The sequence below is a fragment of the Dermacentor silvarum genome, chromosome 3 (assembly GCF_013339745.2).
Source record: "Dermacentor silvarum isolate Dsil-2018 chromosome 3, BIME_Dsil_1.4, whole genome shotgun sequence".
Taxonomy (NCBI): domain Eukaryota; kingdom Metazoa; phylum Arthropoda; class Arachnida; order Ixodida; family Ixodidae; genus Dermacentor; species Dermacentor silvarum.
In genome coordinates, this window is record NC_051156.1 from 199673975 (window position 1) to 199696263 (window position 22289).

At 44.6% G+C, this 22289-nt stretch overlaps 1 protein-coding gene across 1 annotated transcript; it reads right to left on the reverse strand.

Moving 5' to 3' along the window:
* Positions 1–238: 238 nt before the first annotated feature.
* On the reverse strand, positions 239–8018 carry LOC119446455 (uncharacterized). Its single transcript, XM_037710888.2, has 5 exons — positions 7857–8018; positions 7197–7309; positions 4548–4621; positions 3115–3186; positions 239–487 (listed from the first exon to the last, which is right to left on the reverse strand). Exons 1-5 carry the CDS (start codon positions 7974–7976, stop codon positions 261–263), a joined length of 606 nt encoding a protein of 201 aa, XP_037566816.1. The 5' UTR covers positions 7977–8018; the 3' UTR covers positions 239–260.
* Between the last annotated feature and the right edge of the window lie 14271 nt (positions 8019–22289).

The window sequence follows — 22289 nt, forward strand, 5'->3', positions numbered from 1 at the left end:
GTATCGGGACTTGGTATAGATTGGAGTGCAACCTGTTCTCACCTTTTCTCTCTGTATATGCTCCAGTGTGTCTACGACTACACAGGCACTTCATTCACTGCCTTATCTAATTCCGCGCCAGATTTTCCAATCCTGTGACGTTATGCTACTTTTTACTCCACAAAAGTTCTCTCATAATTACTACTACTCGAATAGGAACCGCCGTCACTATTATAGGTGAATAGATCTCTTTATTTTCTTTAAAAAAGAAACAGCCAAAATTATGCTACTGTGCCTTCTATTCGGGCTGGAAGCATCGTGACATTGATCAATAGTTGAAAACCCGGCTCAAAATTTCCACTGCCCCAAGGCAGGCAGCCGGATCTTTTCCACCAGATTTTCTTCTTGTAGCCTGTTCTCCTCAGGGCCTTCATTGCTTTTGCGAGCACGCGACCTTGCAAGCTGCCGTGCTTCCTCGTGACCATGAAGACAAAGTGAGCCCCGGACGCTGTAGGAAAATATGTATTAGCAATGTCAGCGCATTTTTCCAACAGCAGTGTGGTGGGCGGCACTTAGATAGCAGCCAATACGTGGGTTAATCGATGCAGCTAATGTTCGAAATTTTAGCGAGAAGTTTAGTGCGAGCACTGTTTCCACATCACCATCCTGTAATAGAACTGGCTTTCTCCAGTGATCATGTACGAGCGCCATCTTTGACATGGTGCCATGTCTCGGTTGACATGCGGGAGATGTCCGTATAAAAAGTGTCTACCCCTGTCGAAATGGTCGAAATCGAGAGTTGGAAGTTTGCACAGTCTGTTATCTTTCTTGTGTCTGTCCCTGTCTGTCTAGCGCTACTTTAGGATTACACATTTTCCCGAAGCATAAAGCGCTTGGAGGAGTACTCCATGCAGTTCAATATATATATATATATATATATATATATATATATATTATTGTATATATATATATATATATATATATATATATATATATATCGTGCAGTCTGCCTTCGAGCAAAAATGAATGGGGGAGTACTAGTGGTCTGGCACTCACAGTTGAGATGAATCCCTGCGTTGCGCACCAGGACCCTTAGCGTGCTGCAACAAAGATCAGCTCTCAAAACTGTGTGGAGATTTCTCGTGGACTCTGACTTGATTAATTTTCTGTGAACGGTAATTCATCTGAGCTTTTAATTTTATCGTTGTTCTCGTGACCTGTTCCTATATACTCGTGCTGTTCGTATACCCATCTCGTTCTTATCCTTTTTTTTTTCAAGTTCCATTGACTTGTATGAATAGTTTTTTATTATTATTTTGCTATGGATTTGTTTCAACACTTTCTCAGCATTTCAATATTTATTTATTTCCTTGTTATTTTTATCGTCGAAGATTTTAGCTTTGGGATAGCTGGCCCCTTTCAGTGGCCAAAATTTCAACATTTTGCAGCTATTAAACAATGAAAGAAAGTGTTGAGGATATCCCTACAACTATAATTGTGAAGTAACAGGTGCATATAGCTGGTTAACAGCCACGCGGAAATTTCTCTACCCTAGCGTATCCTAAGTACGCGATAATGTTAACTATGGCGAGACGGAGCTGCATCTCAACAATGGCATATTAGATAGTTGAACAGGACCCGGATGATAAAAATGGACAAGGCGATATTAGAGGTACTGTGGCTCCGCTCCAACAAGTGTACCCAGCCAACCATTGAACAGTTTTATTACGTAGGGCATTCAGCGGCGTTTTTAGGTAGTGCTAAATGTCGCTACACCGATGAGCACAATCGGGGTCACTGCGAAATTTCAGGAGGACACGAATTACAGCTCTCTCCTTAAAGTCCGATGCCTACGCGGACAGGCTATTATTATCTATGCTCGCGCAGGGAGTCGCAGGTTTATGAACTAATGCTTAACCAGAAATAATTGAAACGCGTGCAAGTAGTCGGATGGGTTCGTATAGCTAGAATCGGAAACATGGTAGTCGTCATCGCTTTCTGCGTTTGCAATCGCTTTCAATCACTTTCAATCACCTTCCGGTGTTTGCGGTACTCAAAGGTATCGCCTTCGAGATCGGTTCCCGTTATTCTGAAGACGTCGCTGGAGGGCGCGATGTGGACATCACTTGTTAGTTTAAACATTAGCACATCGCGAAAGACATTGCCAGACAGTGTGGCTATACAGGGCAGTACCGACTATCTACTGAATTATTTTTGTAGGTAGAAGAGAACAGATTCTGACGGTTGACTTCAAGATGGTGGTGGTAGTCATAGCGACAAGCTATGCTGATGATTAGGATAGTCAGCCTATAGAAGTGCTGCACCAAGAAAAGAAATGCGGTATTTCAATAGGTTGTTTTAGCTATCAACCTGTAATGTTATCTTTTTTTTTTTCTTCGTGCTCGGTGGAACACAGTTGTACTTCGTCGTGCAATTTTGTGGGCATAGTTTTTGTAACTAGTAAGAGCCAAGAGGTTTATAGCCAATAAGTATGTTTTTTTTCGTACTGGTTAGCTTCTGTACTGCAAGTACTACGGGCCCTTTATTGTCTTTCATTGAGAAAGCTATCTAGCTAATCTAATGTGAATAATCCACCCATGCATTGCAATCAATAGGCTACATATTTTTTTAGTACGTAGAGGTAGGATGATTGTCGTTAATTTTTCTCTTCATTTACTTGTGCCTAGTTATCATCAGTGCGCTGAAAGTCGCGATATATTTCTGTTATAATAATAAATACGGTTTGTTGTACTCTTCTATATATGTTCTCGGCTGCATGCCGTGGCCGATACTATTTGCAGGCGCGAACAAATGTCTAACCATATCTATTCATGTTAATGTGTAAAATCCAACACTAGTACCAAATGACTAAAGCTCAAACTCTGGACGGCATAGTTTCAAAGAGGGTTTCCCGAGTTTAAATTGTGGAGATGTCCTAGTAAGGACATTCTAGAGCCCAAGTGTTATCTTCTAGAATTTTTTCCGAGCTTGATTTTGGCCTCAGAGCCGCCGCGTTGAGCGGACACGAATCCCGAAGCATAATTTGCATAAAAGTGATAGACGCAGGCTGATGTAATCGATAGCAGAAAGATCAGTGAGAACAAAATCGCTTCTTCAACGAATTTCTATTCTCACCATTCGGCCAGCAGTGGTAGACCAATGCCCAGGTCCGATTATCCGACGCAATCAGCTGCTCAAATTGTTGTTCTTGAAGGTAAGAAACAAAGACAAAAAGGAAGTAAATCGCATGTACAGTGTGTTGTGGTTATCTCAGAGAATAGGGAGTTTTAGCTTGTCCGTGCGCACATTTACATTTACTAAACGCTCGGTGACCGGGCACATGGACTGTAGTAGTACCGCTGTTAGTGACATCGTCCGAGGCTTCGTCCGTTTTTGTTTTTGTTGGAGCTCGTTTTTGTTTAAGGGATGTTCTCGTCGAAGGAAAATGACTATACTAGTATTTAAGCAATTTGATAATCAGGGCTACTAATCGACTAACTGTCATATTATCAGCCTTTAAGTATACTTTTAAGCGCATCTAAGCAACCGACGCGTGCATCTGGTGGTTTGTAGATACGGCGGAAATACCAGCAGACGGCGGAAATCTTACCGCTCCAGACTTTATACCATTTTGGGCCAGCGGTAATGGCGGCGTTGGATTTTTCTTTTTCATTTTTTTTTTCGTTTGATGTATCGAAAACAAATACTTTTGGGTGCTTTTATTATTGCATCCACCAAGCGCAAAACTTCTCACGCCGAGTTTTCTTTTATATACACTGTCTGAATTTATGCGGTCAAAAATATCGTTGCATTTCGCCTGCATTCACCACCCGCTCCAACTAAGACACAGTTGCCCCTGAACAGTGGCCCTTTTATTTTCAACTTGATACACCAAATCCATTTCCAACCAAATCAAACACGTGACTGTTAACTAGTGTCATTCACCTGACGTTCCAGTTGCGCTGCCGGAGTACCACAAGGCTCGGTTATGGCTTCTCTAGTTTTTTTTTTTTCTTTTTTTTTCTTTTTCTTTCTAATAGTTATATGCAGTGCCACCCTAGTAGCTCAGTTTGTCTGTTTACAGACTACTGTTTGGTTTGCAGAAAAATACCCTAACATTTCTGACACTGCATCTCTTCAAACTGACCCGGATAACATAACTTACTGTCGTTCTCACTTTGACATGGGCCTTAATGCATACAAATAGAAATTCTTCGATTTCAGTGGACTTTGTATGCGCTCATGCAATGGAGGTATAACGTTCTGTAGCAATAAAAAAGCATCAGTCGGTCAGGCGCTTCGGCAGCGATTCGTACTAACGTCTTTCAAACCAAGGTTCTGGGTTCTCTAAATGTTCTTTCGTACGGGGTCGGTTAGCGCTGTTCACAGCGTTGAACGACAGAAACGCACTCGATCTCTGCTGCCTTGACTTCTGTAAATAAATAACCCAGTTCTCCATTTTTTTTTTCACCTTTTTTTTTCACCATCCTGCGCTCGGCCATCACGTTGATGTTACAATCCGGCACTACTCTTCAGTTAAGCGGCAAGGTTGTACGAATTCAACTCACCGTCTCTGTAGATAAATATGTCGCCTTGGTGGACTTTGAACGGATGCTTCGACTTCTCTCCTTTTGCCTTAGGTCTGTCACAAAATTCAACGAGCACTTTTCAATACTTCACCCGCTACTTTCCGCCTCTGGACTGAGTGCAACACTCACTGAAATTTCTGTAAATAATACTGCGCTTCTTGCGAAGCTAAGCAGAAAATAATATTGCTGCTAGAGAGCTTCTAATGCTTGACGCCGCCGTCAGTAGTTGACCCCTTATAAACTGGCACATATATGAAAGAACTTAAATGGCTCCAACGGTAAGAAACGATATGCATGATACCAGAAAAACTAGGGGGGGGGGGGGAGGGGGAGGGGGGAGAAGCCGTATTCTTCCACTTCCCTTCAACCAGGGAGCACAACCTCCGCAAACAAGGACGCCATGAAGAAGAGACAAGTTATTTGACGAGTTATTGACAAATTAGGTTGTCTTTATACTCGAAAGCATATTGCTCGCGCACACTTACGGATGTTTACTACAACAGCTACCAAGCGAATATGTGTAAGGCATACTGCGTACATATACACTGCGCCAGTTATCGCATCACTGCTTGGCACTATGAGGGAAACCGCAATTTCTTGCTTTGAAGTCTCTGTATTTTCTACAGGCAGACTATGCGGTTACCGCCTATCACGTTTTGTCGAGCTAGTACGGAGTTTTAGTCATATTTGTTTATTATTGGCCTTTATCACTTTCCTACTTTCTTCTCAACTCAAAATTTTGCCACTTCCCTAACTGTATCTGTACAGCACTGGTATATTATCTTTTTCGTTAAGTTTATCACCACCAATTAACTTTTGGAATCTTGACATCGCAGCCGAAGGCGACACAGGGACTACTTAGGTTTTTGAAAGAAACGGGCTTGGACAAGCAGCTGTGACAGTGATGTCACGTACCACGCAAGAGTGACAAACTGTGACTGATGATGCGTGTGCTGTGCTACGTACTCTCTCTCTCTCTCGCCTCCCCATCTTTCGTTCCCCCCTCCCATCCCGCTCCCATGTGTAGGGTAGCAAACCAGTTGTGCTAAACTGGTTAACCTCCCTGCCTTTCCTTCTCCACTCTTTCCTGCCTTCAAGCTGACTCTTACCTACCGTTTTACCGGTCTCTCGATTGCATGAAGTAGAAGAAATGCTGAATTCATATGTCGCTAAGCAAGTGCAATCCCTAAGCATGGACGACTGTGTGCAAATTTTGGCGGTACCAGCGTGGTACCCCGTTGGCGGTACCGAGCCGGCATTCGGAAGCAAACCCTGGGGGCAGTGGTTATGTTGTCTCAACTCGACGCCTCATGGCTCAGTGCTATAAAATGCGGCGGGTATAGTGCGGTTGCAGTGTGTTCGATTTCCGGTTATGCACTACATGCATTCTCTACGCGCAAACGAACTTCGCGTTAGATGAACAACGGCCACAGTCTGAAAGTTCTTTTACGTTTTTGGGTTTTACCTTGTCTTCCAGTAGCAATCGTCATCAACTTTTCGTGCACTTCCTCAATTTACCACCCTGCGCTCGACACGTTTCTGTCAGGAATGCTTTGTAGCAAGAGAAAGAGAGATATTTGTCAATAATTTACTGCAGATAATTCAGTCAGCGTATGTGTGCCCGCCCCTTCGTCCTGCAGTGGACATAAATATAGACTGATGATGATGATGATGATGTGTAGCCACCTACATGCGTACACTGTTAAATAATTTACGCCTTTCAAAGTAACTAAGGGTGTGAATCAATCTATAACTCACACCCTTGCACAAAAAGGGTGTAAGAGTGAGAGTTAAAGACCCATATTTACACCCGTATTCACTTTTAAGTGTATAAATTATCTTACAGTGCAGCCGCCTACATATACGAATGGCATTGCATTGATTTGCATTGGGAAGGCGATTGGGGAGAGAAAGGCTTAAGGATGAAGAGGTGGGAGGAAAAATGAAAAACAATATTGCGAGAAAATATATGATCCTGCAATGTACAGGTGGGTCGTTGGTGATAATAGTATATATAATAATAATCTTTTTACTGCTCCTTCAGAGGATACACATTCACTGCCGCACCTAAGCGCGCTGTGCTGGTGGCTCGGCAGGCAGGTCAGCGAAGCAGGGCGCGCAACACAACAGAAGCGTTGATGTAAAAAAAGGCCAGAGCTTGCTAAACCGTGGCAAAGTCATGAAGGAATTAGAAAGACAAACCTAATGATCGACGTTGACTCGACGGAGAACGCATGGGACCTAGTATGCTTCCTAAAAATCTAGCGGTTCTTGGGAAGCAGAGCTAATTTTACTAATATAACGAGTGTCTTCCGTTTCTGTAGCCTGGCCGTTCTAACAAAAGGTTTTCCACGGTTTGTATATTCTACCACAGCTACCACACGCTGACACAAGTATGTCATTCGTGGCCTGAAATTAACGTTAGCGCAGCGTTAGAGAAGGGAGATTCGCGTGATATAGGTGACAATTCTTGGAAGCAAGATAAGCCCCAACGGGCGCTAATGTTTCTTTGAGTGCATACTGTTTTTTCAGAGATTAGTTTCGGGTAAAGTGGTGTTCGTTCATTAAAACTTGAAGTTAGCAGGCTGCGAGAGTGGTAAAAAAAATCATGAGAAAAGTCATGTTTACCCTTTCTTCTTGCGATAGTGGACCATTCCAGCCTTGGGAAAGTACGCCCTCGACAAGCACGCCGTAAATCGGCTGCGCGAGTGAAGCACTTCCAGCCACTCCTTTCGCCCGAACTGCAAATGCACCGCGAACGCCTTAATTGCAGTGGCTGCGAGCGCAGCCTACGCTTTCTTACTCAGTGATATTGGGGAGTTTTAGCTACACCGCTGTACTGTTACAGATACCACTTTGGCCGCGTTAAAGCTTTGCACGGGCTACCTGAGCCGCTCAAATGGTGGCAGATGGCAGCAGTAACTGTAGAGCAAGCGGTGATAAAAGAAACAAGTAACTATACGGGAACTATTGATACTGAAGAGCTTGTCATCCCAAAAATCGTAACTCTATGCAAAAAAAAAACTACGAAAGATAAGTGAAAAAAAGTAACATTGAAATAATTAAAACCTTTGACGACCGCTTAGAGTGAAATAAATCACATTACGTACTTGGGATGCAAGTGCATGCATATCAGACGTAATGTAGAGTCAGCAAATGACCTCTGACAAGCATCAGTGTAGTGTGCACTCTTAATTGTTAAAATAGTTCGATCTACAGCAAAGCGCGTGACCAGTAACTAATGCAGGCGGTATACGCGTAATCTTTGCACTTTTCGCCCGTCCGTACCTTATTCCAATTGACATGCATCACATTGTGGAGGACCCTGCATTTCGGCTTCTTGGCTTCCACCGACGGTGCCAGGTGGATGGCAGCGAACACCAGCAACGCTGCCAAGGCGATGCGCATGGCTCCAGGTCCCGGATGTCCGGCTGCTCTTGAGGGAGAGAGGAGGAGCGCAGCATAATGTTAATGTTCGAAGAGATGATATAGGCACTACGAGAAAATGTTCTTTTGCCAGAATGCTGAAGCAGTAACAGCGGTACCTATAGCACGTTCTGAAAGGGACACTTAAGCGAAAGTTCAGTTGCATTCGTAGCTTACGCGTGTACGCAATAGGCAAATCAGTCACTCTATACAGTGATCAGGGACCCCATGTTGTCTCTATATCATTGAGAAAGACCAACGTGGCCAGGGTTTGGGGGGATACTGCGAAGGACCGATTACACGATTTGAAAGAGTGTGTCGTAAGTTATGCGTTTTCTGATTATTGACAGTAACTCCGGCGGCCAGGGCAGTCTTCCGTGCCCGCCACGCCAGCGAACCTACCCACCGACGAACCTACCACTCGACGAACCAACCCCCCTCCACAAGGCTATAACGCGCGAAGAAGCCGTTGTCATGGCGACGGCTTCAAACCAACACGTTCCCCCACCTCAGACTCTATCACTCCATACACCACCCACTTTACCCTTACTAAACTCTATACTCTTACAAATGCCCACACGGCGAAGAATACGCCTCACTTTACCACAACTGCGAACTGCCCGTCCCCGCCCCAAGCTGTTGTTTCGAATCATCTGTGAGGGATCGCGCTATTCCGCTTCGACTTAAGGTAGATTTTCGGAACAGGTGGAAATCATCTGCACGTGAAATCACGTAGTCCAGGTAGATGATTCAACAAATTTGCTAATTATATTTCTTAATTATTTATTAAGTTATTCAAGCTGCGAAATCGAAGCCGCGCAGTAACGTTGCGTAGCAGAAATTACATTACTTGTACCACTTTCAAGGTATTCGTCCCCCCAAAATTGCCAAAATTCGCATAGGCGTTGCACGTAACGTTGTCCGAAAGTGCCAACTGCTGGAGATAAACTTTCGGGAAGCTGGTAACTGGAACGCCTACGTATTTTGTAGCGCAATTTCAAGGACGGATGTTTCAAAAGTGGTGCTATAGTCTCTGAACTTCTGCTGAGGGATATGACGGTTATAACCTGGCTTCATTTCTGCAATTGAAACGTTTGGGAAACTGATGTGAATATTAAAAAAAAATATTGAACGAAGTATTTTCTGTAATCGAGCGATTATTTTGATTCTCTATTGGACTAACAAGATGACCTTAGCATATGGGTTCGAGAAAATACCGTTTTAAGGTCAGATACCAGCCTAATAAAGGCACACTCACCCTGAAAGCGCTCTTCGATAAAAATCGTGGGAAGAAAACGAGCAGGTGTAGATCGCTTATAAACGCCACTGAAAGGAGATTTCTTATTCTTGCGTTCAGATCTGACTTGGCAGTTTTCGCAGATTTTCTTCAAATATGCGGAGAAACGCTTCTAATACGCGACTGCGAACTTTGGAAAATGCATTGTTTTAGTGTTTTTGCGCACTCAGTTTGTGACAGGGACTTTTAGTTGCTGTCTTTCATGTTCCTTTCTTTTTTCTTTTTTGTCAGTGATTTCCCAGTTTCTCTAGAAAGGACGTTTTTACATATGTTTGAACGGCTCCCCCAAGCTTTTGTTCCTTGAAGACAAAGGCTTCCAAAAATCATTCTTCAGGTCCATCCGTTCTTTCTCCTTATCTTGCCGATGTACTTAAGCCATAATTAGCAGCTTATTGTCCTCTGTATGCGTTTGCTCGTATTTTGTTGCTGTTCATACTCGGTTTCTTGTTTAGAATGGAAACCCTGCGGAAGTAACGCAAGTAGTCCGGTCATAGCAGTTTAACTCCGCGACTTTCGTAGTGCAATCGTTGTCGATTTGCGACCCTATCTACGGAATATTTAACATATTGCAATTACAACTTGCAGACCTACGCTCACGTCGAATTATGCTTTACTTACGGACATTTGTACTTTCAGTATGCGACGTACTGTGTTTTGGTCGAGAACGCAGGTAGTGAGCTGTGGTCGCCGTGGGTAGCTACGTATCACTCCGCGTTCTGCGGAAAATAAGTTTAGATGTGCGACGCCTTCCATGGAACACTTACGTAATATTACTGGCAATAAAGTATGAGACCTAATGTTGCATCGAGTTAAAGTACGCATACCCGTATCTTTGATTATTATCTGACGCATTATTTTTGGTCGCGGATGCGAGCAGTCAGAGCGCTCCTTCTAGCCTTCGTAGCATTCACAGCTATCTATGAAACTGAGTATAGGCTGTCTACTGCTGTTTTTTTCGGTAGCATCATGGCATGTTTTTTCAAGCCGTTATTTCTTTTTTCCTTCCTAGATCAAATACCAAAGTGTTTGGTTATCGTAAAAGAAAAAAAAGAAAGAAAGGGCTTATAGCCGTCGTAGCATTGCACAGCTCTACTATGAACTGAGGGTATAGGCTGTCTACTGCCTGTTTTTTTCGGTTGCATCATATGCTAGTTTTTTTCAACGCCGTTATTTCGTTTTCTCTTCCTAGCCTCAATACCAATAGTGTTGGTTTTATCGTATAACAAAGAAACAAAAAAAGAAAAGAAAGGTGTGTCACGTTATTCGAAGCGATGCGCTAGAGATTAAGTTGATTGCATTCATGTTACTTTCGGTTACTGACACCCCGTCAGTATATATCTAAAGAGTTGTGAAACTTTATATGTCCTTACGTCAGCAAAAAATTTTCAGCTTTAGGTGAAAAAACTTGGAGACGCTTAAGCTTCGCCTTTAAGAGTGGAACGCGATAGTCTTGCGCTAGCCTATTCCAACTCGAGCTTGCAAATTACCTCATGTCATCTCCCCACTAAGCTTTCTGCAGTCCTCGACTGTGCTTCCCATCCCTAGGCATCCATTCTGTAACTCAAATGGTCCATCGGTTTATATGCCCTGCGAATTACATGGCCTGCCCAGCTCCATTTCTTTTTATAGCGCCGTTGTTTATGGATAGGAATCCCGGGATTTCTTAGTGGCGTAACGTCGAGAAAAAAAAAAAAAACAATGGTGGGCCCCTCCAGGCAGCAATGCAGGGCAGAGCAATGACTCATACCCCCGTAAGGCAGAGTCTACAAGCATTGACTCATCGCAAGCAAACAGGGGCTTGTGTGCGAGTTTCCGCGTAGCAGGATGATTTTTTTCTCGTATATTCAATCTACAATGCGACGCTGGTCAAGTCTGTAGGTTGTGTGTAAGACTACAAATTTTCTGACGCATTTTACTTTGAGAAATTCAATTAGTTCAGTAACGCCTATGCGCCACGCGGAGGGCCTGCGTGGTTGTGGTTCGGGTTGATTTTTTCTGGCGGACAACTCCGGCCGACGGCGGTCGCCGACGCCGACACCGGATTTTCTGCCAGGCCCTCAGCGCTGTCGCGTTAAAATGTCTGTGCTCCGCATCCAAAAGCAAGTGGGTGCTAAGTGGTTGGGATCACACGCGCGATTACATGATTATTTTATTGCACTATCGCTGTGTGAAGCTTTCTTTCAGGCTTGGGTTCAAGGTTCTAACCGTCCGTCCGTCAGTGACGGAACCGACCGACCGACCAACGGGCAGACGGATTAATTAAATGGCTGATCAATAGTACCCTCGACATTGCATCCACAGAGTGCAATGCCTAAGGCAACGGATAGCACAAGGCATAAGCTACGCACTCCTTCCATCCAGTTTAAAACGTCCCTGCCATCTCGCGTGCTTCTTTGAGCACACAGCGGAAAACCGCATATACGTCTTCGGTAATAAGGCTCATTAGCGTCCAGCGTTTGAGCCGCAAAATTTTGTCGCGTCCGCTGTGCCGGCTCTGTATAAGCTGGCAAAACAATAGCCGGCTCGGACAAAAAAAAGAAAAAAACGCTCTCCGTAATGAAAGGCAGGTGCAGAGAGCGCTGAGCCCCAGCTGCTGTTGTCGATGGCGTCTCATTGACCGCGGCGACGACTCTGGCTGGAGGGAAGGCTTTGAGTGGTCGAAGGCGATGCCGAAGAACAAAAGAGTGCGCGCCTGTTCCGTCCCGAGGATCGTGCGTGCGGCAATTGTTTCGAGAGGAACCCTTGCTACCCTCTCTATCCGACGTGGCCGAGAGAAGCTCCGAGAGTCCCGCCCATTCCGTTCGATCCTCCGTTTATGCGCCCTCTAACGAAAGAGAAAACGAAAACAAAAAAAAAGGAATCTTTACTTTCCCGAATCCTTAAATTAAAGCCTCTTGTTCGTGGTTGGTGACCTTAAAGCCAGCCTCGAGGCAAGAATACATTAAGAAAGTGCACCCGGAAGTACGCCGAATCTCCGCGATTTAATGGTCCGAGTGCCCTTCCATGCGGGCAGCTGGTATCGACGAGAAGTGAATGATTGTTTGGGAAGCTGGAGGGCGAATGTTCATTTGGCGTTTTGGTTTTAATAGATGATAGCATGGCACGTTCGTTAATTTCGTAACAACTCGATTAGAAGGCACGTTGATAATATCCTATTTGGAATAATGAAGACGTGGAGTCGGGCAGATCTTGTAATGACTAGAGCAGGGAACAGTTTGTTTGAAAGGAAAAACAGTGATTATCCACCCGAATGTACCACAATGCCACGAAGGAAAACTTTCGAGTTTTCTTTTGTGGTTTCACCCTGCTGTCGGGCGCGCGACAATTTTTTCCCTTTCACGAAGCTTTCTCGACCATGCTGATTTCCATGGAGCTGATTTGCCATGCTCAATGTCCCTGCACTAAGGTTGTCGATTAGTTAGGATTCGCCCTGAGATCTGCTATAGCATCGTGGTCAGCTCGAATGGTAGAGTGACCACCTCGGAAAAGCGTTGGTCCCGGGCGCGATCCCCGAATCGGGACGAATTTTTTTCTTCATCTGTGAAGCTTTTGTTTCTCAGAAACTCGTGTGTGCTTCCCGTGTATAGTTTCGTGCTATACGTTCGGGTGGATGACATCTTCTCCCTTTTCTCGAAGCTTCCTCCATCTTGTGGATTTTTGCAGAACTGATTTAGCCACGAACATTTTGTTTAATGGAGAGAGTGAGTAAATGATTTAATAAGGTTTGTGACAGATCATCGTAATTGGGTAAGTGGTTAGGAAAGAGGTCGACCGCAGTGAGAGAAACGGGCGTCAAGGAAAAGAAAGACGAAGGTTTATAGAGCAGTGAAGGTTTACGTAGAGCGATGACATCAGTAAGTTTTCAGTCATTCGATGATCCGGGATTACATCAGTATGCGTGGAAGTCTTTAGCAAACCTAACAGTGAAAATGCTGTCATATTTGAAGAGAGAGAGAGCGAGACATTCTTTAATCGAAGGTGGAGATGTTTCCTCGGGTATACGTCTATAGCATGCGTACTACAGACGACAAGAGTGCTTCATGAAATGACACACTCATATGTAGAACGCAAGCGCGCGGCATACACACGGCTCCACAACATCAAGCACGGTAGTAGTGGTTATCTGTTCTCGATATATCGGCGACTGCTCGAGATTAGCACGATCTCTGAATGACCGCCAGAGATGCGATAAAAAGTCAAAGCGTGCTTCGAGCATAGTATACATTGGCTAAGCGTGTTTCCTGCTTTGCTGCACAACCGCTTGGATCACTGAGATCCTTGGCAAGGGGTTATTCCTAGCAGCCCTTAAGCCATGTCCTAACTTGGACCATTACTTAAACCAAATGTCCATCCACCGTTATGTTGAAAGAAAGAGTGAGGGTGTTTGAAATGGATTTTACCCTTTCACAGTGAAGGTATATATATAGTGCTAGCGACTGCGTTTGCGGGAGTACATGATTGCCGCTATTTAACCCAATTCGGGTGGAGCTCTTCTACTCCCCGCTTGGAGAGTAAACACGATGCAGTGGGAAGACGAGAACTTTTGAGTAACAAATCTGCGTGCGGGACAAGCAGCTGCGCCCGCAAAAGAAGTTGTCGGTGCACCCTTTGTTCCTATAGCTTGTGCGAAGCTTCACACCTGTGTGAAGCGGTGTTATTTTCACCGCTTGGGCGTGAACGCTCGTCGAGCGTTTGTCGTTTTAACACAGCGACGACAGACTTTTCAAGGGTGTGCAAACAGTTCTTTTTCAGAGCGAGTCGAACGCGAATACCGTGCCAGAAGCCGAAATCGAATCGCATATCGAATACTTTTCGAATAATGACCAACCGTTTTCGCCGTTAACATAAAGCGGTGTTCCCATCCCAGTTTGTGTATTCCCAACGCTATCAAGCTTCTGTCATTACAGGGCGTATTATGAAGCGTTGTTTATTGAAAGCGGAAATCGAGCATAAGGAACAAATAAGCAATTTGTTCGCATACTCGGAACCCTTCGGTGAGTGCGAATGACAGCGGTTGAGCTAAAAAAAAAATCCTGCGCTTGTGTAGTTCAAACCCTGCTCAAGTCCTGCGCTTAATGTAGCTCCAATCCTGCGCAAGTTCTGCGCTTGCGTAGTTCAAATCCAGAGCTAATGCAGGTCCACTAACGTAAAACCTGGGGTAGTGCTGGGAAGCAGTGATGCGCCGGTGTTTCCCTTATGTTAACTCACCGTTGCTTTGAACTACGCAAGCGCAGGATTTGAGCAGCATTGCAGCAGGATTTGAGCAGCATTAAGCGCTGGATTCAAATTCTGTGCTCGTGCGGTTCAAATCAAGCGCTAGTGCAGCTCCATCACGTGGAACCTGGGGCAGTGCAAAGCAGTGATGCGCCGGTGCTTCCCTCATGTTATTCTTGTGCTATTCTTGCGTAAGTGAGGAATAATCGAGCGCTTGTGGGGCGGTGGCGGCCTCTCTTGCGCTACGCTGTACCAGACTGGCGTTCCGGAAGTGATTTTCACGAGTTTCTGCTAATTCCCGCATATCCCTGGCTCATACTCGCATATCCATTGCAGGTATGCGCCGCGCGTGATTTCATTATCGTTAATCGTGACGTAATTGACGAGCATGTGATGTTATTGATGTCATGACTTATCAGTCGTGTTATTCGCGCATTCGTACTCTTCCATGCCAATTTTGGTATATACCAAGTGAACGAGACGCGAGTTTTCGGCAGACGTTGTTTTTGCGCTTGACCAGGACGACGTGACATCCCATTAGACGCCGACAACCCGGGTCTCTAAAGTGCTTCGCACTTGACAGTGCGGCTCCCTGAATGACGTATAATGCTCTCCGCTACGTAATTGTCGTGCTTTGTGTTTTTTTTCTGTTTTTTTTTATTATAGCTGTCGGATATTTTTATCGTGTATTTGCTTCAATTGTATGTTTGATCTCGTATGGTTCACGATATCAAATATTCGGAAATTATTTGAGAAATATTCGCATTTACTAATAATGACTAATTGATTCGAAAACCGATTCGAATTGTTCATTTTTTCTCGATTTGTTATTTGAAAGCTTCGAATATTCGCGCACTATTACAAAGATTCGTCAAGGACGCTTTATTCTTTATTATTCAGAGATACCCCGCTTTGCACAAAGGCGTGTAAGTAGGGGGGTTACAACTTGGAAAAAAAACAAATCTTCATTAACACAGCACACTTGGTCACAAGACAATTGATTCCACTCTGTTACTGTTCGAGCAAAAAAAAGGAGTTAGCATAGAGGTTCGTTCTAGTCCGGTATTCTCGAATTTTAAGGTCCTGATCAGTTCTTTTAGATATATATAGCGGTGGTTTAAGATAAATGTCTCTGTTAATTCCGGTCTTGTTATTATATATTTGGAATAATAATTTCAAACGCAGTTTTCTTCGGCGAGAGGAGAGCTCTTCCCATTCTAGCTCGCTTTTCATTTGAGTGCAACTCTGCCCTCGCCTGTACCGCCCCAGAACGAACCTTGCCGGTTGATTCTGTAATCTCTCGATTTTGTCAATCAAGGTTTACATAAAAACCCGCACCGTGTCTCCTTCGGCCAGCGATCAACTGCGCGGATCGACGTAACGGCACCGCACACTTAATCGCTGAACAAAACAAAACGAAAGACGGACAAATCCTTGCTCAATCGTATCCCTGATTGCACAGGTGATTGCAGAATGCGCTTCAAACCGTTCCCAACATAAAAAGTAAGCACTTCAATATCGTTATAAAACGTACTTGCATCAGCCTTTGAAGCAACCCGATCTGCTATGCGATTGGTCGCGACAGGCCCTAGCAACACATCTTAGAAGTTAAGCTCAGAGGAGGTTTGCTGAAGCACGATTGAGCCCGTAACCAGGAAAGATGATCTGGCAGCCTGGGCTTGTTTCGAGAGAGCATCGAAGCTGCAAGCGGATCGTTATTCTATACTGCGCTGAAAAATGAGTTATATTTATTAGTCCTCGCACTGATCACAAAAGGTTCCGCTGCCGTGCGGCCCTAGTTGCGCATAAAGAATATGGAGATGATGCGGAATTTTATAAAAAAATGAATCTTTCAAATGCCCCCAATACAACGGAGGTTGAGCCGACGAGAATGTCTCGATGCAGAAGGCACAACGATTACGTCAGCGGGAGGCATAACTAAATCATCAAAGAGACCGTGGTGCGTCAGTACGCGCCGTTGGAGAACGAAAAGTTGTAACGAATATCGCGACCTTCGCCCCTCCGAATGACCCCGCGACCTTTAGGGAGAATAGGATGCGGTGATAGCTTTAGCGCTCCTTGTGTGACCCACATTCCGAAGGAGGTCAAGCGTGGCGCCTTCAAGAAGCGAAGTTCCGGGTCTTGTTTCGTTTTCTTGGTAGCTGTTGTTGTTGCTTTGGTGGCGCAGCTCAGCGCGGTAGCGGTGTGTACCGCAGGAATAGAACACCAAGAAACAGGAAGAAGAACTTTAAGAGAGAGAGAGAGAGGAAAGCGGTAGGTTAGGAAAGAAAAGAAGAGTCCTTACACAGTATTCTGCGTCGAGAGGAGAAAGAAAAAGGCGGAGGAGAAGGGAACGTGTTGTTCTTCGAAGGAAGCCGCACGATTGGGGCACGCGGTTGTACACGCTAGCGCACAGAGATGCTTCCGGCATTGACTATGCGGTAAAGGAGAAAAAAAAAAGGAAGAACAGCGCGTGCGCAGAAGGTGGTATGGCCAAACTATAAGAAGCCTGTCCAACTTGACATCTTCACATGATCGTGCTGAATTACCTCTGAGGAAGGGGGGGGGGGGGGGGGGGCAGACTGGCTGCCTCCGAATCCTTTTGATCCGGGGCCCAGGAGGCGAAAAGGGAAAATGGGGGATTGCGAGGGTACAAGAGTCGCTTGCGCGGAGTGTGACCCACTTCAGGCGCACTTTCGAGCACGTAGACGTATTGAGAATGTGCGTCATCCGCGAAGATCGAAAAAAAAAAGAAAGAAAACAGCCGGCGCACTTGGGAATCTTCAGCCTGAGCGATTTTTCTCTTCAGCAGAGTTGTTTCACAGCCTCTAAAAAATGCTGCTGAGTTAATAATTCAGAGGTATATAGACTATTTTACGGGAGCGTTGGGATGCCGCTGTTACGGGCAGCTAACATGGGACTTTTGTAAATGCAAGAACGAATGCGGTATGGTCAGTCTGTGCGCGTGAAAACCGTTGTACATGTGCACTTAATGTTTAACAGCCCTGTTAACTTGGTGTCCCTGTGCGCAAAAATGAGAAATTGTTTGCATGGCTTTGCAAGATAGTGGTCTTCAGAAACAGAAAATCAAGTTACCATAGAATCGTTCGCCATTATTATTCCTTTACATGAACAAGCAAGACGAGCGTTACGTTAGGCTCAGTTAGAACGTTGTTATTCCTCAGTAGCAAAGCGGTATCCTTACCGTGAGAAGAGAATCGCCAAGCCAGGCAAGAAAGACGCGAGTAGTGACTCCGCCCACTTCCAGCACTAGTTAATGCGCTAGCTTGTCGTTAAGTCGTTGATTTCGACGTCGTCGGCTCGGGTGCAATTAATCGTTTATCGGCAAAGAAGGCCTACAGTGCTTTCTAACGGAACCATATGCACCTGAACACTTTCCGATGCCAAAACTATTCAAACACAAGAACTTTCTGACGTCGCGCTGATGTATTCGTGAATGAGTACGCAAATGAAGCTACAATTATGCACAAATAAAACTGTGGTACTAGCTTACAAAACTATCTTACGAGCGTATACTTATTCAGCTTTGTCCTTGTGTACACCACTCAACAATTGTGTCCACCAACTCATCATCTTACTGTTCCCTTTATAATAGTAATGCCGAATATTAATATTATTATTTCTAGTGCTGCGCGAATGTTGTAACTGTAGTATACGTTTCGTGTTCACTCCGTCGCTTGCGTAAGAGTGCCGAAAGTATGAATGAATGAATGAATGAATGAATGAATGAATGAATGAATGAATGAATGAATGAATGAATGAATGAATGAATGAATGAATGAATGAGAGTTTTATCATCTTTGATTCCGCTTCCCGGAAGCCTTCCGTTTTAAAATATATGTTCGCTTCGGCGCTCCTTCAACAAAGCAAGTTGGTTTTAATGCGATAGAAAGTATATGAATTGCATGTGAATTCTCGCCATCGGCGTCGCCGTGAGGTTCTGTACACATTAAGGTATATGTATGCCCCATGTTTATCTACGCCGTATATGCAAGCTAGATGCTATAATATTCAACCGCCAACGTTGCTCACCAGGGTATTATCTTCTTATTGCTCAGTATTTCTCAAATTATTCCGCGGAATTTTTTGGTAGCAGCGCGCAAACAAAAGTACGGAAACATTTCATTCAGAGCGCATGTCTTTCATCTCAAATATTATCGGTATAGTTAAAAGTTCGAAACAATAGTAGTGATCACAATCTGAAAGCAGTGCAACTTCACAGGCGCCGCTTTTTACGGGCAGTGCAGTGGCGCCTCTGCGATGTAATTACAGGCCCTACACGGCGTGTTAAAGCTTACCAGGGTGCCAGAACTTTTGGCGTGCCCGTGTATGTTGCACCCACTTACAATTCCACTTGCGTACAGTTAGAACACCTTCCGAGGAGTTTAAGCGCTACGCTATACCTCGCTATCACTGTCCGAGTTTGGCCCTTAGACAGAAAGTTCAATTTTTTTAGATTACTCGCCATACCGTTCCGTATGATTAAACAGATCGAAAGTCAGGATTACCTCGAAACTCTGCCGCTCCTAATTAGTTGTCTTCTACCTTGGCGTTGTGGGCCAATTAGCACGAACGAACCTCCAAACAATAACAATAAGCGAGAGCACTACGCCCTGGGTCATCGAGTTCCTCGACTTTTTTCTGAGCTGGCTCGCACGCTTCGGTGAAGAAGCGAAGCATTTACGGCGAGCGAACTTCTAGATACGACATACGTGACCTGCATGCAAGTTTCGTTCTTCCTTCAAGTAGGCTTCGTTGAAAACGCAGCTGCAGGCACTTATATTTTTCTTTAGGAACTATTTGTTTTAGAAAATGCCTTCGCTTTCTTTATTATTCCTATTTTTATTCACTGGCTATTTCGTTTGTCCTTTCTCCAGAGGGCATTATAAAATCTTTTCTCTCCAAAACGGATGGAGAGGCTATAAAATCGATTATATGATGCCTATGTGACTTGATACATTGAAACCGAGCGTTCCGAGAGACCCAATGCTGAGCAGGCCGCTTGAGCGAGACCGTATAGCTTTGGGATTGAGTCCGTGGTACGGCACGGCACAGCCCTATTGAGAGCAGGCCATCGGAACCGAAGGTATATATATTTATTTAAGTGTTACCGTTTTCGGTAAAATTTAATTTTGCAGGGTCAATTCTATCAAAGCATTGCCGCTGTGTTGTTTGTGCATACAACGGTGTTAACACTGTTACATCCACGAACGTTGTTCCAAAATACCGCCAGCCGTTAATGAAATGGCATTTGCTTTAAAGGCTACCCCGTATACTTCTTGAAAGGTGAAAACAGTATTGAAAACACACACTCAAAAATTTTCTTGTGTCACGTGTTTTATGTCGCGTCGAAGCTTCAGCGTCCGTACGTCAGTGCGATGTCCCTACTCTTAATCTATTTTTTCATATGCTGATCATTATGGACTCTAAATTCGCTAGGTTGACTCGTTGGTTCGTTCAGTACGAAATGGACTCTTTCTTTATTTACCGATGATCAAATAACTGTAACCGTGTAGACTGTCGCAGTTTATGACGTCATGGATAACTGACCCAGGAACTTCACAGTGGCTTCGCCACCCATCCTTTCTGATTTATCATGCCACCCTTTACAGCAAGAGTGATGGTGTTGCTATAGCAGTATAATTAGCATAACTTACCAATACCTCTTTAGCGTTAATTTAAGGCAGGTAACAAGATGGACATTCACGAACGGTTACAGAACAACAACGAATGTAGTATCGTCAACTCGATCACGTCTGACACAATTGTAGCATGTATTGTCGCTCGACGTTATGGGGAATCAAATCAATTACCCATATCTCATTCAGCAGTGAACGAACAAAAAAAACAGTAGCTAATTTATATCCATACTCTGCTACAATAGCTGCAAGCACTAACCTTACAAAGACTCCCTTACTGGTGAAACGAGCGGAGAAGATTCAATGGCCCGAAATTTCTCGGCACCAGCTGCATGATTCACATAGTCGCGTCTCCACACACCGTAACAGACGCCCAATAGACGGCCGCCTATTCCGTGCCGGTGGATATGAATCCCCGCAGTATATGCAATGGCCTTATACCGTGGGCACTATAGAAGCTGTATATATATGAAGGGACCACAAAAGACCGTCTCGAGGTATTCGGTTCGCACAACCGATGGCTTTCCCCGAGCCACGTCCGATCCCGTCTGAGCGCATGGGCTCGGGCCACACCGAAACCCACAAAAATCGTGCAGCCCTGGTGATGTCATAAGATGTCGCGATGATTCACTCGCCTCGTCACGACAATACTCGTTCACTGCCTCAGAATTCAGCACCAGAAAACTCACACTTTGTGCCTCATTTTCGAAACAGTGACTTGCGTGAGTGACTTGCGTGAGTGACTTGCGTTTCGCGAGATAGCGGTAGCGGGGCTATATAGAACACGCGCTCTTCACCCCTGGTCAGTCGGGTATGGCGTCTCAAGGTAAAAAGAAAAAAAAAGCACGTCAGCGATGTGCGACAACTCATTTCGTTTGTTAGAAAAAGCACTTTTGAGTGCACAATACATTTTTTCGCGCATGCGCATAATATTTCCGCAAATGGTCAATTCTTAGGCTGTCACCGAATATACAGTGTAGGAGACAAGCAATGAACGCAGTGATAAATGCACCCTGGCCAAGTGGGAAGAAAATGTGCAAAAATGTGCAAAATTGCGCTAGCCGCCGCAATGACCCGGTTTATACAGCTGAACGAAAAAATGGTGGCATCAAATTTTTGCCCTTATTATTCCGCGAATAAGTTCGTGGTTCACTTAATAATTATCGCGTTTAGTGTTCGGCTCTATATCTACTCGACAGTATTTCATTTCGTATTTTAAGCTACATTGTTTGGTTTCAGTGCTTCTGTCACACAACATCATAAACCATCCTTACCGGTGTGCTGTCATTGAGACCCACAACTAACTCGAGAACCTCTATAGGCGAGAGTGTCTTGCATACGCTCGCAGAGTAAGTGGTTCGCTGTGAAGATCCTCCATACATAAAGGTATTCCGCGAGGGGCCGAAGACGCGCTCATTAAAGCTCGAACCGGTTTCGCCCTCACAGTAAACTTTATAATAAAATGGCTGCGCAGTGAAAAAATTATACCGAGGAGGATTGCTCCCACGACGACCGCCCAAACACGCGTTGTGGCACTTAATCAGCTGATATAGGGCCTCCGCCATCTCGCATCTTAAATGGGACTGTGGCGTACTGGAAGAGTCCTCAACGAAGCATCGTCCACAGGAAAAGGCCATACACGAAAGCTGGATTTGTCCCGAAAATCATTGTCTCACTAAAAGACCTTTCGCATGCAAAGTCCTCGATAGTGGGACATACTTATCTTTCCCCTGACCACGCCGGTACAGTCGCCATCACTTTTCAATTAATTTATTGTATCTCTTTTTCCCGGGATTCATGTGCTTCTTCGCTTCATGTGCTTGATTGATTAATCTGTCGATTGATTGATTGATTGATTGATTGATTGATTGATTGATTGATTGATTGATTGATTGAAGTCAATTTTTACACCTTGGACTTTTTCTTGGCGTATTCAGCAGGTCATTCTTGCCATAACGTCCCAAGGTCTGCACTGTGCCTTCTGCTTCCACTCCCCGGCAGCAGACGACGTGCGCGCTCATGAACGCATGAAATGTTGGGAAGCCGAGTAAATATAAGCAGGCGCGCTCTTCCAGCGATCGGCAGTTGGTAGCGCCCTATTTCCATAATGCTGCAGACATTTAG

What these genes read in the sequence shown, in the direction of transcription:
- LOC119446455 (XM_037710888.2), bottom strand. Translation starts at nt 7,976, where the DNA reads ATGCGCATCGCCTTGGCAGCGTTGCTGGTGTTCGCTGCCATCCACCTG. An exon ending in CATATTTATCTACAGAGACG is followed by an intron (nt 3,187 to 4,547) that starts GTGAGTTGAATT and finishes CTTACCTTCAAG; the next exon opens with AACAACAATTTGAGCAGCTG. An exon ending in CTACCACTGCTGGCCGAATG is followed by an intron (nt 488 to 3,114) that starts GTGAGAATAGAA and finishes ATTTTCCTACAG; the next exon opens with CGTCCGGGGCTCACTTTGTC.